This window comes from Gymnogyps californianus, chromosome 14, assembly GCF_018139145.2.
Source record: "Gymnogyps californianus isolate 813 chromosome 14, ASM1813914v2, whole genome shotgun sequence".
Classification (NCBI taxonomy): Eukaryota; Metazoa; Chordata; class Aves; order Accipitriformes; family Cathartidae; genus Gymnogyps; species Gymnogyps californianus.
The window spans coordinates 20,188,224-20,201,454 of NC_059484.1; the positions used below are offsets into that span (position 1 = coordinate 20,188,224).

General features: G+C 43.5%; 2 protein-coding genes across 2 annotated transcripts; both read left to right on the forward strand.

Annotated features, from left to right (window-relative positions):
• Positions 1-3,334: 3,334 nt before the first annotated feature.
• GDF9 (growth differentiation factor 9) lies at positions 3,335-7,208 on the forward strand. Its single transcript, XM_050905427.1, has 2 exons — positions 3,335-3,795; positions 5,685-7,208. The coding sequence occupies exons 1-2, from the start codon at positions 3,369-3,371 to the stop codon at positions 6,635-6,637; spliced, it is 1,380 nt and encodes a 459-aa protein (XP_050761384.1). The 5' UTR covers positions 3,335-3,368; the 3' UTR covers positions 6,638-7,208.
• Positions 7,209-8,968: 1,760 nt separating this feature from the next.
• Positions 8,969-9,623, forward strand: LOC127022048 (cytochrome b-c1 complex subunit 8). Its single transcript, XM_050905456.1, has 2 exons — positions 8,969-9,148; positions 9,400-9,623. Exons 1-2 carry the CDS (start codon positions 8,995-8,997, stop codon positions 9,492-9,494), a joined length of 249 nt encoding a protein of 82 aa, XP_050761413.1. The 5' UTR covers positions 8,969-8,994; the 3' UTR covers positions 9,495-9,623.
• The last annotated feature ends 3,608 nt before the right edge of the window (positions 9,624-13,231 follow it).

Genomic DNA, 13,231 nt, shown 5'->3' on the forward strand with positions numbered 1-13,231 from the left:
ATCAGTGGTACATAGATTTTTAGCTCTGATTCTGTCTTGTCAAACAATGACATATGTATATACGCATTGGTTCTTTAAAATAATTTGTCTGATCTTTTTGGTTTATGGCAGGAAGAAGCTATCAGAAGTAACATTTCTTCTTTCTAAATTGTTAGAAATCGCTACAGCTCACATCTGTGCAGCAGACACGTAACTCAGCTGTTACTCTGCTAGCTAAGTTTCTGCAACATTAGTAATGGACCCTGCAGAGAGCACCTGATACTTCTTATATTTCAAAGTCCACTGAATCAGCTCAGTGAGCCAAAATGAACACACTTTGTTTATCAGGGCATAACAGCTATAGCTGTGATTAATGCTTTTGCTCCCTTGTGGAAACAAGCAAACGTCAACGTCATTATCTAGCTACAGGGCAAAGCTACATGGTCTTCAGCTCTGTTTTACAGGAATTTAAAAATTATTGTTAGTTTGTGGTCGTACAGACTAGGTACACACTCAGTGCTTCCCAGGGAAAAAAAGGAAAATATAGTTTCTGCTGCAACAATCTAATGATTAATAATAGAGAGAATAAATATAAAACATGAGACTATCAAACAATCTAATAATGGTCTGGATTTTAAAGAGATATGATGAAACTAATCTCCTTGGACATTGTGTTTTACTCAACAGATCTTTAACATCTTAAATGCTTGTGCACATGTATTTGCAACTACCTACCAGTGTAGGTATGCCAGAATCTTCACTTAAATATAGCTGCAATTTATAACTTCTCAGCAAACGTGTCCAAGTGTTGAGAAACCTGAAGTCCAGTAAAAAGTCACAGTTTGGATGATAAACCAGCTTTGGCAGCGAGTGTGGCTTACAGGGCTCCCTCTTTCCTCTTTCATTCCCTCCCCCAGCTCCCGACTCCCCCGCAAGTCACTAGGCTTCAGTTCTGCACGTAGGGATTGTTGTGACCGTGCTGGATCAGTAATCCGTTCAGGGGAACTGGGTTTCAGAGGAAAAAATCAACAGCAACATAAACTCCAGTTTTCTTCCTCTTTATTACAGGCTGCTGCAGAGCGAAGGAAGTCCAGTTTGTTAGAAGCTGCTCAAGAACTGCCTAAAGTTACAAACACATTCATGGGAAGACTCTAAGGCTTCAGTAATGTTAAGAATCCCTGCATTCCTGCAGCCACTCTCAGAGCACTTCAGCTCCTATTTATGCACTGAAAATGATCACATTTTCTAAAGGGTCAAGTAGTCAACATGCCATACTCAAATCAACTGACCTATTAAACATTTCTACAGGTCTAGACCAACCAGTTACTAAAAATGTGAAAACTTAGCCAGAAGACCCTTTGAAAGCCTCCACAGCCTCTAACCCAGTCAGACACCAGGATGAAGGGAAAATAAGCAAGATCTAACCTTCTGCTACCCCAAAGCGTCACAGGATGCTAATCAGCATTACGCTTCACCACGAGATGAGAAGCAGTTGTGTTGACGGCCCTCCAGCCATCACTACGGCAGCTCCCAGCCTTGGCCAACAGAGCACGAGGCAGTTTGCATTAGGTTTCTCCCTGTCATTACAGCCAGTGAAGGTGCCCAATATATCGGTTCAAGTTGGATATATTTGGACTTTGATTTCTCCGCTCAGATTTCCAACAAGACGGCTAATAAATGTGGATGAGTTTTACGATCAGGCCACTAGACCATGCAAAAGAGCGGAATATATCTAGGTTTAAATCTACGGTTAAAAATCTCCATGTCCTTTCACCTGTTTCATGAACTTTTCAGTCTACTTAAGTAAAATTTTCAAATGCTACATGTTTAAGAATACCCTCTTCAATGCAGTGTATATATAAAAACATGTAGGAGTATTTTGGCACTCACCATACAGAATAATAGGTAAGGATTTCCTGTGCCTTTAGCGTCCAGAAGTACCACTCATGTCCTCTTGAGCCCTGAATTATTCAAGATAGGTTTAATTGTTCTCATCTTGTCCGGTGGTTTCAATAAGGTAAAGCAAATACTCACTTTTTGTTGGATTATTTTCCTACCATTTCAGCTCCCTGACTGGACCCACCACAAGATCTAACGACATCAAAAATCAGTGCAAAGGAGAGAGCAGGAATGCACATTTGGTTTGTGGAAGAGGGCAGGGTTAAAGGGCAGCTTAAATTGTCATGGAACAGCAGAAACTGTAGTTATGTGTGTTTGAAACTAATGTAAAGTGGGACTAATTCAAACCCGCAAGGGAGGGAGCAGCTGAGCTTGTTTGGTGCAAGCATGCCTGACAGAAGGATATATTTTTAAAATAAATCAAAGTACAGATCACCTTGTCCAAAGCAGTTTAAACATAGCTGACCTTAGAAGTGACAGTATGCCCCTCTTATCATAATCAAATCAGCTTTAAAAAATCTAGCAGAAAAGGTTATATTGTTTCATATTATAGATTGTTATCTGAATTAACCTTCCACTCCAAATCAAAGAATGCCAGACTGACATTTCTGTAAGTTAATTAAACGCTCTCTGAACAAGCAATCCTTACTCAGAAGCCTTACAGTGTGAAAGTTAGATTATGGGTGACATTTCACTAGATTATTGATAGCATAGCTCTAATTAAAAACAACTATCATGAAAACATATTTTTTCCCTGTATTTTCCTAATTAAACAAAACTAAACCCCATCCCTTTAGTTATGTTCAGCTACAAGAGTTTCTGAATATTTCTGATGCCATCGATATTACTCCATTTGGAGTCTTTTGGAGCACACTCCACAGATCTCTGATCCTGACTGAAAAAGCACTCTGCTTTTTGGATGCCTCACCTCAGACTGGAGGTAAATATGCGCTGTGTGCTGGAATGAAAACGAATCTGATGGTACTATAGTCACAGTTACCTCTCTCTCAAGTGGATGTTACTGTCTACAGAGAAGTGAAGTGTGAGAAATACATTAACAGAAAATGAAAAACAGTTCCTTTCTTTTTTTATTAGCTTATTATTGCTAAGAGCAATAATATTTAGCTTTATCTATATTTCTGCAAACAAACATGGATTTAGTTAGACTAGCCAATACTAACTTGTCTCCCCAGCTCCCTCTGGAGGCTGGCACTCACTCTTGTTTTGTAATTTACCATGTGAAAAAGGTTAACGCTCAGGATAAGGATTTTGTTTATAAAATGCTTTCATGGGCAAAGGCTCTCGCCTAAATGCAAACAAGCATGTGGTTTCAGCAGCCAGCTGCAGATCTTTCTCTTTGGTTTCTAATCAGAAAGAAACCTCCCTCCCATTCCACAGCTGCAACATATATAAGGGATCGGGCTCAGGCACTCTTTTTTTCCTTGAATATTTTAGGGGAGGCATTTTTTTTGGCTGCAACCCCAAAGAGCATGGAGGGTACTTGGAGAATTTGTGTTTGTTTCTATTGCTGTCTTCATTGGCTTGCTTCTAGCATCCAGTGTTCCCCCCGCTCCAGTCGTGCGGTCTCTGACAAGACCTCTGGGTTACTGGTAGCTCCCGAGGACAACGCCAGTGAGCTCAACCCGTTGTTGCGGCTGCCAAAAGGTGTGAGACGTGGATATGCCCTCCTGCCTCCCCTTCTCAAGGTGCTGTCTGACCGGGGACACCAGCACTGGGAAAGCGAGGTCCCCAGGCTACGGCCAGACTCCAGAGCCCTTCGGTACATGAAGAGGCTATATAAGATGGCTGCTACCAAGGAGGGAATCCCAAAGGCTAACAAAAGCCACCTCTATAACACCGTTCGACTCTTCACTCCATGTTCTGAATGCGAGCACCACCACAGGGACCTAATGAAAGGTAGGTGTGGGGTGACCTGAGCTGCAAAGGTTAAATGGGGGTTTTCCATGTGTTCTGTGCTTACAGCATAATATAAAAATATCTTCTTTCTTTAGAGTGGTTGCTATTTTAATCCTGATGGCTCTTCTCTTAAACTGTAGGAGTTTTTCATAACCTACTTCTCCTTGAATAGCATTAGACATAGACTTCTCCACAGTTTGGGAAATGCCACACAAATGGTACTATGTTGAAGAAGATACCGATGTTTCAGGCTGACTCATCTTATTGTGAGTCGGAGAAAACTCTACAATCAGTTCTAAGTAAATTATGAAAAGTGGAAAAAATGGTTAGACATAATGGGCATCACGTTTCCTTCTCCTGCCCATCTCGGTTTTGCTGTTTTCAAGGCCATGAAAACACAGCACTGTAATGAGACTTGTAACAAGCGGCCAGAATCCCATCGCAAGGTGACTTTTCTCCTTGCCTTGTACGTTTGCTAGGGAAAAATCATGACCCAAACGTGTGAATATCCTGAAGGGAAGAGTAGAACTACTTGTAAATCAGGCTCAGGACTGAAAAACCAGGATGGCTGGGCACTTTGTAACTTAGTGTGCTTTCATTGTTTTCTTAAATGTGGGCTGGTCACAGCAACAGCAGCTACAAATCCTTGGCCTTTAATTCTACTCGTGTGACTGCTGACAAGTGATCTGAGCTCTCCTGACTTGGATTTTTTCACTTAGAAAGACAGATAACCTTAAACACGAACATCATACTTGTGCACAGTACCAGCACTTTGAGACTGAAGTTCAGTTAAGAAGTCTTCACTATGGAAAAATCAAATGAACAAACAAAAATCAATGTTTATGACTAAAACTTCCTGGCGTAGTATAATCTACTGATTCAGAAACATACTCACAACTAACAGTTAATCTTGTGATTATATATCCTAAATGTAGTAATCATTAAAGTAGCAGCCCAAATCTGAACCAGCTTCCTACAATTATTGAGGCTATTCAAATTCATTATTTTAGAAAAAAATCATTAATATAGGAAATATAAGTTTATCAAGGTCTACAGAGCCGTCATCTGATTTCTTATTATTTGGCCTACGTAAGTTTGAAGAGATCACTTAATGCATTTGTGTGGTCAAAAATGAACAATTTCTAATTTACAGTAAAAATACAGCGGTGAGTAGTAAAAAAAAAGCAATATATTAAACATATGCTATGTCCACATCTGGAAAACAGGCCAGGAAACGGGTTCGTCAATCTCAAAATAAGATGGAAATTGGAACAAATTCAAAGAATGCCAGAAAATTCTTAACATCAGGGGAAAAATGAGTAGTGTATCTTACAGCAGGGGTGAATGAGACAGAAATGTACATTCAGAATAACTTGGAAGCTCTGGTTCTGTTTCACGAAAGAAAAGCAAAGTGACACTCATGAAAGAATGATAATTTTTTTTTGGTGCTAATAAATAAATTTCTGCCTTGCTGTTACTCAGAGAATAACTAGAGTTAATGCTAAAAAGCTCTGAAAGCATTCACTTTAAAACTTTAGCTATTTCATTTCATGGCTTGCATAATCTGGAGTGTCTAGTTCCCGTTTCCCTGTATCAACACTGAAAAGACAACTGCTAGCTTCCTCCTGTACTGTTTTTTTTTTTTAATGAAATGAATCCTAATACCTCTTAAAATCATGGGTTTTCTTGGGTTTGTTGTCGTTTCTTAACTTTTAAATCTTATGTCCCTGACCAAAGTAGAAATTCCATATAACAAAAGTAAGGGAGGGCATCTAAATTGGTTTCTTCTGCTGCTGAATCATTTCTACTTACCCACTATGTGGTAGTACTTATGTCTAGGTGGAAAATTAAGATGCACTAACTCTACAAGATTTTGTTTCCCTTCTCAGGAGACGTTCACTCGGTGGATTTACTCTTCAACCTGGATCGCGTTACTGCTCTAGAGCACTTACTCAAGTCTGTCTTGCTCTATTCCTTTGACACATCAGTTCCCATTTCTTCTTCCATTACGTGCATGTGCCATTTATCTGTTAAGGAGCATGATTTTTCTAGCCAAGTATGTCCCAGCGATTCACACTCGATAGCTTTTAGCCTGCACTTTGAAGTTAGAAAACGCAAGTGGGTTGAGATTGATGTGACTTCTTTTCTCCAGCCTCTAATTGCTACTAACAGGAGGAATATTCATATGGCTGTGAACGTCACTTGTCTGATGGGTGATCCACAACAGAACACTAAACTGGAAAATCCCATTAATGTGGCACTGGTTCCCCCTTCTCTTCTTCTTTATCTGAATGATACCAGTGAGCAAGCTTATCACAGGTGGAACTCACTTAGACACAGAAGGAAAAACCCAGTGCGGCCCAGGCAAAGGAACAGTCCCCGTGCTGATCCCACGGGTGACACAGGGAAAGAGAATTCGCAGGGTAAGAGGGCCTCTCGACAGCGAAGAGATGAGAATCTGAAAGAAGCGCCAGCAACTCCACCTTATAATTTGAGCGAGTATTTCAAACAATTTCTGTTCCCTCAAAATGAGTGTGAGCTTCACAACTTCCGTCTAAGTTTTAGCCAACTAAAATGGGACAAATGGATAATAGCACCACACAGGTACAGCCCTCAGTACTGCAAAGGCGACTGCCCGAGGGTCGTCGGGCATCGTTACGGCTCTCCTGTGCACACAATGGTGCAGAACATAATATACGAGAAACTGGACTCGTCCGTTCCAAAGCCCTCCTGTGTTCCTGCCGAATATAGCCCACTGAGCGTCCTAACCATAGAGCCCGATGGCTCCATAGTCTACAAAGAGTACGAAGATATGATAGCTACCAAGTGCACTTGTCGGTAGTGGGTGAACCCTAATTGGTTTTACTCCGGGTTTGGGTATTTTTGCATTCTCAAAGTATCTGTTGCTATAATCAACTGAATAGTGTTTGTGTAATTCTAATAGCTGTATCAAATCGGTTAGGATTTAGCATGGCGTTAGTAGAAGGTGTTTACATCACAGCACTTATTTTTGTAGCCACTCAGCCCTTCTAGAATGTGAAATTAAATGTAAGTAATACCTTTTTATTGGAATAATTTTGCATTTAAAATGTAGAAAAGGTTTCAACTACCAGGTGTCTATTTTAAGCTGTTTTGTTATAGATTTAAAAAAAAAGAAATAAATGCCTATCATGCATACCACTTACATTCAATGCCTGCTAGTCTTCCTCTATATAAAGAAACCTTTTGTATGACATCTCCAGCAAGTGTCTGGGAAGAGAGGAAAGTCTTTAACGTTAAAATTACTTTCTCAGTTCTTCATTCTTTTTCCCTACCACATTTCCAGTTCCCCCGAGCAAGAAGACAACTCCTCCTTACGGTTCTGTAAAAAGTTACAAGGCTGTTTCTTGCTTTTCTTCTGCCTTTGGGCTTTCTCAACAACGGGTGGTAAGAATTTAAGGACAGCTGTGTGGTAACTTGTGAAAACTTAAATCACTGAACTATTTGAGTAAGAACTGGCACCAGCTTACTGGTGAGCTGTTAGAACCACAAAGGCTTGATCTAGTTCAAGAACAAAGCACAAGCTGTTCATGGGGCGAGGGCACAGGATTCTACGCGTGGAACCACACTGCCACTTGCTTCTGAAACATGAAGAAACGTTCAATGCTGTCAGCTTAAAAAAAAAAAAAAAAGGCTTTTAGAATCCTGTTTTAAATTAGTTTATTTAAATGCTGTTAAATTGGTTTAGTAGTCTGAAAATGTGGGGCTATAGCCTCGTTTCCTCTCACAATAAAATTGTAGGTAACAGTGCCTTAATTCTATGTGCTTTCAAAACAAATTTTCACTACAACTGATTTATTTTCTCCTAGACTTTTCCAGTTTTAAGAATTTTGTCAAAAATGCTGGTTTCAGGCTGGAGACCCAAGCTAAGAGGGCTTTAGATGGGGCTCACACACAAAAAAATAGCTTTACTAGGGCTTTTTATGTTGTTTTTTTTTAATAAAAGGATGTGGAGCAGCACATGAAGAATAACTTCACAACTCGTGAAGAATAGCCTTTAAAATGATGATTTGCTAATGCATTGATACATAAATGCCTTAACTTTCCACAATAAGCCACCTAACCAGACCCTCACCTTAGATCCTGACCTGTGCAATTCCACAGGGCTTGGCCTGGGGCTGGGAATTCAGCCTGGCAGGGAAAGGACTGGACACGAGGGGACTGTGTGTGGCTTTCCATCGCCGTGACAATGGTTCAGCTCGTCACTGTGAACTAGTCCATGTTGGTATGACAGTTCTGAGTTTGAAGCGCTCTGCGGAGATGCAATACGATCTGGCTAACAGTCGTGTAACTTCTATCAACATAACATTCCCTTGCATTAGCCTGGAACTGTTGAAAATAGTGCTCGCTTTGGCTCTAATTGAAGGTACGTTTGAAATAAATACCAAAATCTCAAGGCAAATATCTTGATGTCAACCAAAAAAAAATCCCAGCCCACGGTCTGCGCTGCATTTGATTGCTTTAAATCAAATTGCCTAATAGAGCGTCACTCCAGCTAATCCCTTTCAAACAGCGGGAATTCAGCGTCACCGAGCCGCCAAGGAGGGAAATAAAGTTAATTCTTTCTCTGGCACAGACGGAGAAGCCTATTTAAGACAGAGTGCTGAAGCCAAGCTGAAGAAACTGCGTTTTTGGGTCAGCTACAAGCAGCTTCAGAAATATGTAACCTCAGTGATGGATTAAAGGCTGAGACCGCATTCTCCAGGGCGGATTTACGTTGCTACGCCGTTTGCGGCGATACTTGCTCTAATAACAATCCTAATGTTCAAGACCTCTTGCTGTAGAGGCAGGAAACGATGATCGCCACAAAAAAAAAAAGGCGGCCTCTTCCACGACGATAAGCTTATATTTGGTATTAATGAGCGGATTTTGAAGCGATTCCGCGAGGCGTGTGTCCCCCCCAGCGGTACCGCTTCGCCTTTGAAACCCTCCCCCGCTCAGGAGAAATTTTGCCAGGATTAAATGATTACAACTGCAGCAGATAAACTGATTTTACACGGACACGAGCGGTTACAAACCACCCTGAGGGCGTGAAGGGAAGACTGAGGGGAAGGGCCGCCCGCCCGCCCCCGGAAGCGGAAGCGGCATCTCCGATGCCGCTTCCGCTTCCGGGGGCGGACGGGCGGCGGCAGCAGCCTCGGTGAGGAAGGTGACACCGCCATGGGCCTTCACTTCGGTAACCTGGCTCGGGTTCGCCATGTCATCACCTACAGCCTCTCGCCTTTCGAGCAGCGCGCCTTCCCCAACGTCTTGTCGCACGGGCTGCCCAACGTCTGGCGCCGTTTCAGCTCCCAGGTCTTCAAGGTGGTGCCCCGTGAGTACGGTGGGAGACGCCTCAGGCGCGGCCGGAGGGATCGAGCCCCTCTTTTTTGTTGTCGTTGTTGGGTTTTGGTGTTTTTCCCCCTCTCAGCATCCTCATTTTGGGGATGGGGGAGGCCGGGGCTGGCGGCTGTGTAACGGTGGCCTTGTGTAAGGCTGTTTCTTGTGGCAGAAGCCCGGTGGTTCAGGCCGCTCTGCACTGTGCTGATTGCAGTGCGGCTTGTGAGTGTGCCCTTTCCTTTCCAGCCTTTCTGGGAGCCTATCTCCTTTACTCCTGGGGAACACAAGAGTTTGAGAGACTGAAGAGGAAGAACCCCGCTGACTATGAAAACGACCAGTAACCGAGTTAATAAAGAGATTGTTACCTCACTGTATTACCAACTTCGTGTTGCTAAGCTTGTTCGCAATGACTAGAAGGGTATTAAGAGGGAGATAAGTCTTGTCTAATAAACTTTAACTTTGCCCCATGACTGCGTGTGAAATCTGTGTGTCGAGATGTGTGAGTAGCATCAAATCTCTGTCTGGTTCGCTCTGTACAGGGAGATAATCAGGCTAAAGTTCTGTATGCTCAAACTCTTTTATATTAGAGCATTTCCAGCCTTTTTTGACTCCTGTCTCTTTGAAACGTTTCTCAGTATAACTAGCGTAGCGAGGGCTGCCTTCAGCTGGAGATGATTTGACATAACAGCTCATTGCTCCCTTTATCTGTCCATCACTGGCCACTGCTTTTTCCTTTAACCTTGATATCTGTGAAAAACAAATAGGCCACCTGATTTGGTATCGACCAAAATTGCATGAGCTGGCTGATAGCTCGGGATTGAACGTGGACTTTGACCTCTATGCAGAGGCTCGCTCTTCACAAGGAGCCCCGTGCAGAGGACGAGGGGCAACGGGTACTAAGCCGCACCGGGAGAGGTTTCATCTCGATGTAAGGAAGGCATTTTGTACAGCGAGAACGATCGATCACTGGAACAGCCTCCCCTGGGACGTGGTGGAGCCCCCGTCGCTGCAGGTGTTCAAGACGCAACTGGACAGGGTGCTAGATAATCTCCTCTGGGCTCCCTTCCCACGAAAGGTTGGACCAGACGACCTTTCGCGGTCCCTTCCAACCCGGGCTGTTCTATGATTCTGTGATACTAATTACCTAGTTATCATATTTATTAACGTTAATCAGATGCTTAACTGCAATTCTGATATCTGATTAGTGTTCATAGGCTGGATTAGAAGCTTCTTGGAAACTGCCAGGAGAAACAAGACTGTTTAATACCTGAAGATGATTTCAAAACGAATGCTAGTAGTAAAGTTACTTAAGTATGTGACAAAGAAATTTCACCCTGTGGCTCTGAGTGTATAAACAAGCTTCACTGTTTGAAGTCCAGAACATCTGGCTGGTTCCTTTGTCCTTTTTTTTTCCTTTCAGTCTTGAGCCGTCTGTCCCAAGCTCATGCCCCAGGCAAAGCAACACCTTTATCTCCCTGTCGTGCTACTCCTGTAGCTGGTACTGAGCTTATCTTGTCCGCAGGGCGGGAGTGACGTCTCCCTGTGTTAGTTTCTCGGTGTGCTCAGGGCTGGGCCGTCTGGAAGACAAAGATGCTCAGTCTCTCACTTCAGGAAGTTGGGGGGTATGCAGTTTTTATAGCTGAATGCTTTATTCTTTAAACATATTTTTTATGTTTGTAAATAACTGAATTTTTTATTCTTTAAACATACATTTAAAAAGCACATGAGACTAAGCTCCATCTTAGGGCTGTTCCTGCTGCTCTTGTGTTTACTCCAAATACAGTCTGAGGCTGGCATAAACAGGAGTAATCCAAGTCATCCAGTGCTGCAAGTTGTGCCATAAATATTCTGTGCTTAAATTTAACTCTGCGTTTCAGTTCGTTGGTATTTTCTAGGCAGCTTAAGCAAGCAGGGAGCAACGAACTGGCTACTATGATTGCGAGAGCTGGCAAAGATGTCTAGAGGCAGGCTTGATTCAAACCTTTGTGTCCTGCTTATTTAGCCTCCAAGAGCACCCACAGCAGCCGATGGGTAGCCTAAATGATAGCGCGTGTGAACTTTCACGGTGGCAGCTTCAGTAAATCCTTGTTTTTCAAACGCATTTTGTCTCAGGAACTCTGCTGAAGGTGAGCAGCTCACCTCGGTCTCTCTCACGAGGTCTCTGCCCCTGTTCGCAGACAGCTGAACCGCGCCTGAACCAGCCGACAGACTACTGTAAACAGCGTGGCACCTTCACCTCAGCCCAGCAAGCGCTGGGGCAGCGGCTCGGCCCCGCCGCAGCGTCAGCAGCGAGGCAGGAGGCAGGCTGGGCCTCCTCATCCTCGGCTCCACCACCGGCCTGTCGCAGCCCTGCCGAGCCGAGCCCTCCGCCTCTGGTGCCCCCGTGCCCACCCAGACCGCCCGCAGGGCCCAGGCTGCCGGGCCGGGAGCCGGCTGCAGGACCTGTGTACCGGCAGGGATGGCTCCCGCTGGACGCGCAGCCTTCGGGAGTTCGGCCGGTGGGTAGTTCAGAATCTGAACAAGGTGTTTGAAAACTTGTCAGTCGTCTAATTTATTTCGGTTCTCCCTTTCCTAAATGTTAGAAGTGGCAACAGGGCAACATTTCGTGTTGGTTGGTTTTTTTGTTGTTCTAAGCTGCATCTGTGCTGTGGCTTTTTACTGGCATGCTGGACACGGGAACAATCAGTTCAATTTTTTTTTCTTTTTTTCCCCCAGTTTCTTGCACAGAGTAAACAGATTGCTGCCTGAAAGGGAGATGCTGACCCTATTAGTAACCCAGAAGGACACACAACAATTGTGACATATCGTCACAAAGTACTAGTCTTACCTAGCCAAAAAAGCTGAGAAATGACGACTTACAGAGGGCACTGCTGTCAGAGTTGAAAGAGCTGTCATTTCAAATCCTGTGCTCCACAGATGAAGTCAAGACTACTGCTGCTGCCTCTTGTTTTCCTTTCTCTGTTCTGTACTAGCACCTAGTGGAAATAGCAGAAATTAGCACCCAGATGCATGTAAAGAAAGGACTTCATGGGAAAAACAATTAGGAAATTCACAGCCAAATGTAAAAGAAACTTTAAAGTTCAGCTCTTTGATGTGCCATGATTTACTGTCCCATTTCCTTCCCTTCATAAGACCCAGGAAGGTGAAATAATGACGGGTTTTGATTCCTCCTCCCAGGGAAGCAAGACAAACAGGACAGAGGAAAGAGTGTGAGAAGAACCCTAGGAAAGGAACAAATTTTCCAATAGTCGTCGTAGACAATACACTGGGAAGGGTTTTTATTTAATCCTGGTGAAGTTTGGGCTAAGGGGTAATCATCTGCAGACAGGAACCTGACAGCATGGCATTATCTTAATCTAAGTAACTTGCCTTCCATGCTGGCACTTACGCCTCCATATTAAGCAATCACAGAAAGTGGTAGCCTATTACATCCAGATTTGTGCTTACAATTTAGCTAAAACATGCTTCACGGTTTTATACAGTATCTTCCTGAAGTAACTTAAAACAGTGTGTGCTCCAAAACCTACACATACTTGACACGAGTAAGTTGGTATTCTCTTTATGTTACTCTGCAGTCTCAAAAATCTCGTACCTGACAGACCCGGCGTACGTGGGACACGTGCGGGAGCCAGATGCACAAGATCTCACGGATGAGGAGGAGGAGCGAGTACCAGCAAGGTCCATTTACAGACTGGTAATCCCAGACATACGCTTCTCCCACTTGTCCCAGTGCTCGTCAACTGAGAGGATTATAGAGGAGAGGAGAGGTAACAGATAGCTCTTCTTAAACATTCTTTTCTCTAGGCTGTCGCCATCTCATTTCACAATGGAAAAAATTAAGATTCCTCTTAATTACAAACTGCCCATCCACACCAACGGGAGTTGTTGGCACCTTTTAGACGGCTCGTCCTGAGTTACGCTGTCAGGTACAGAGGCAGACTGTAGCAGGCGGCTCCTCTAAAGGAACCATAGTCTTGCCACATGGAGCAACTTGCCTCCAGAAAACCCTTGCAGCAGTCTCTTCTACTTTTGGGATTAGCTATCTAGAGATTATCCTCTTTAACTACGCGTTAGGGTC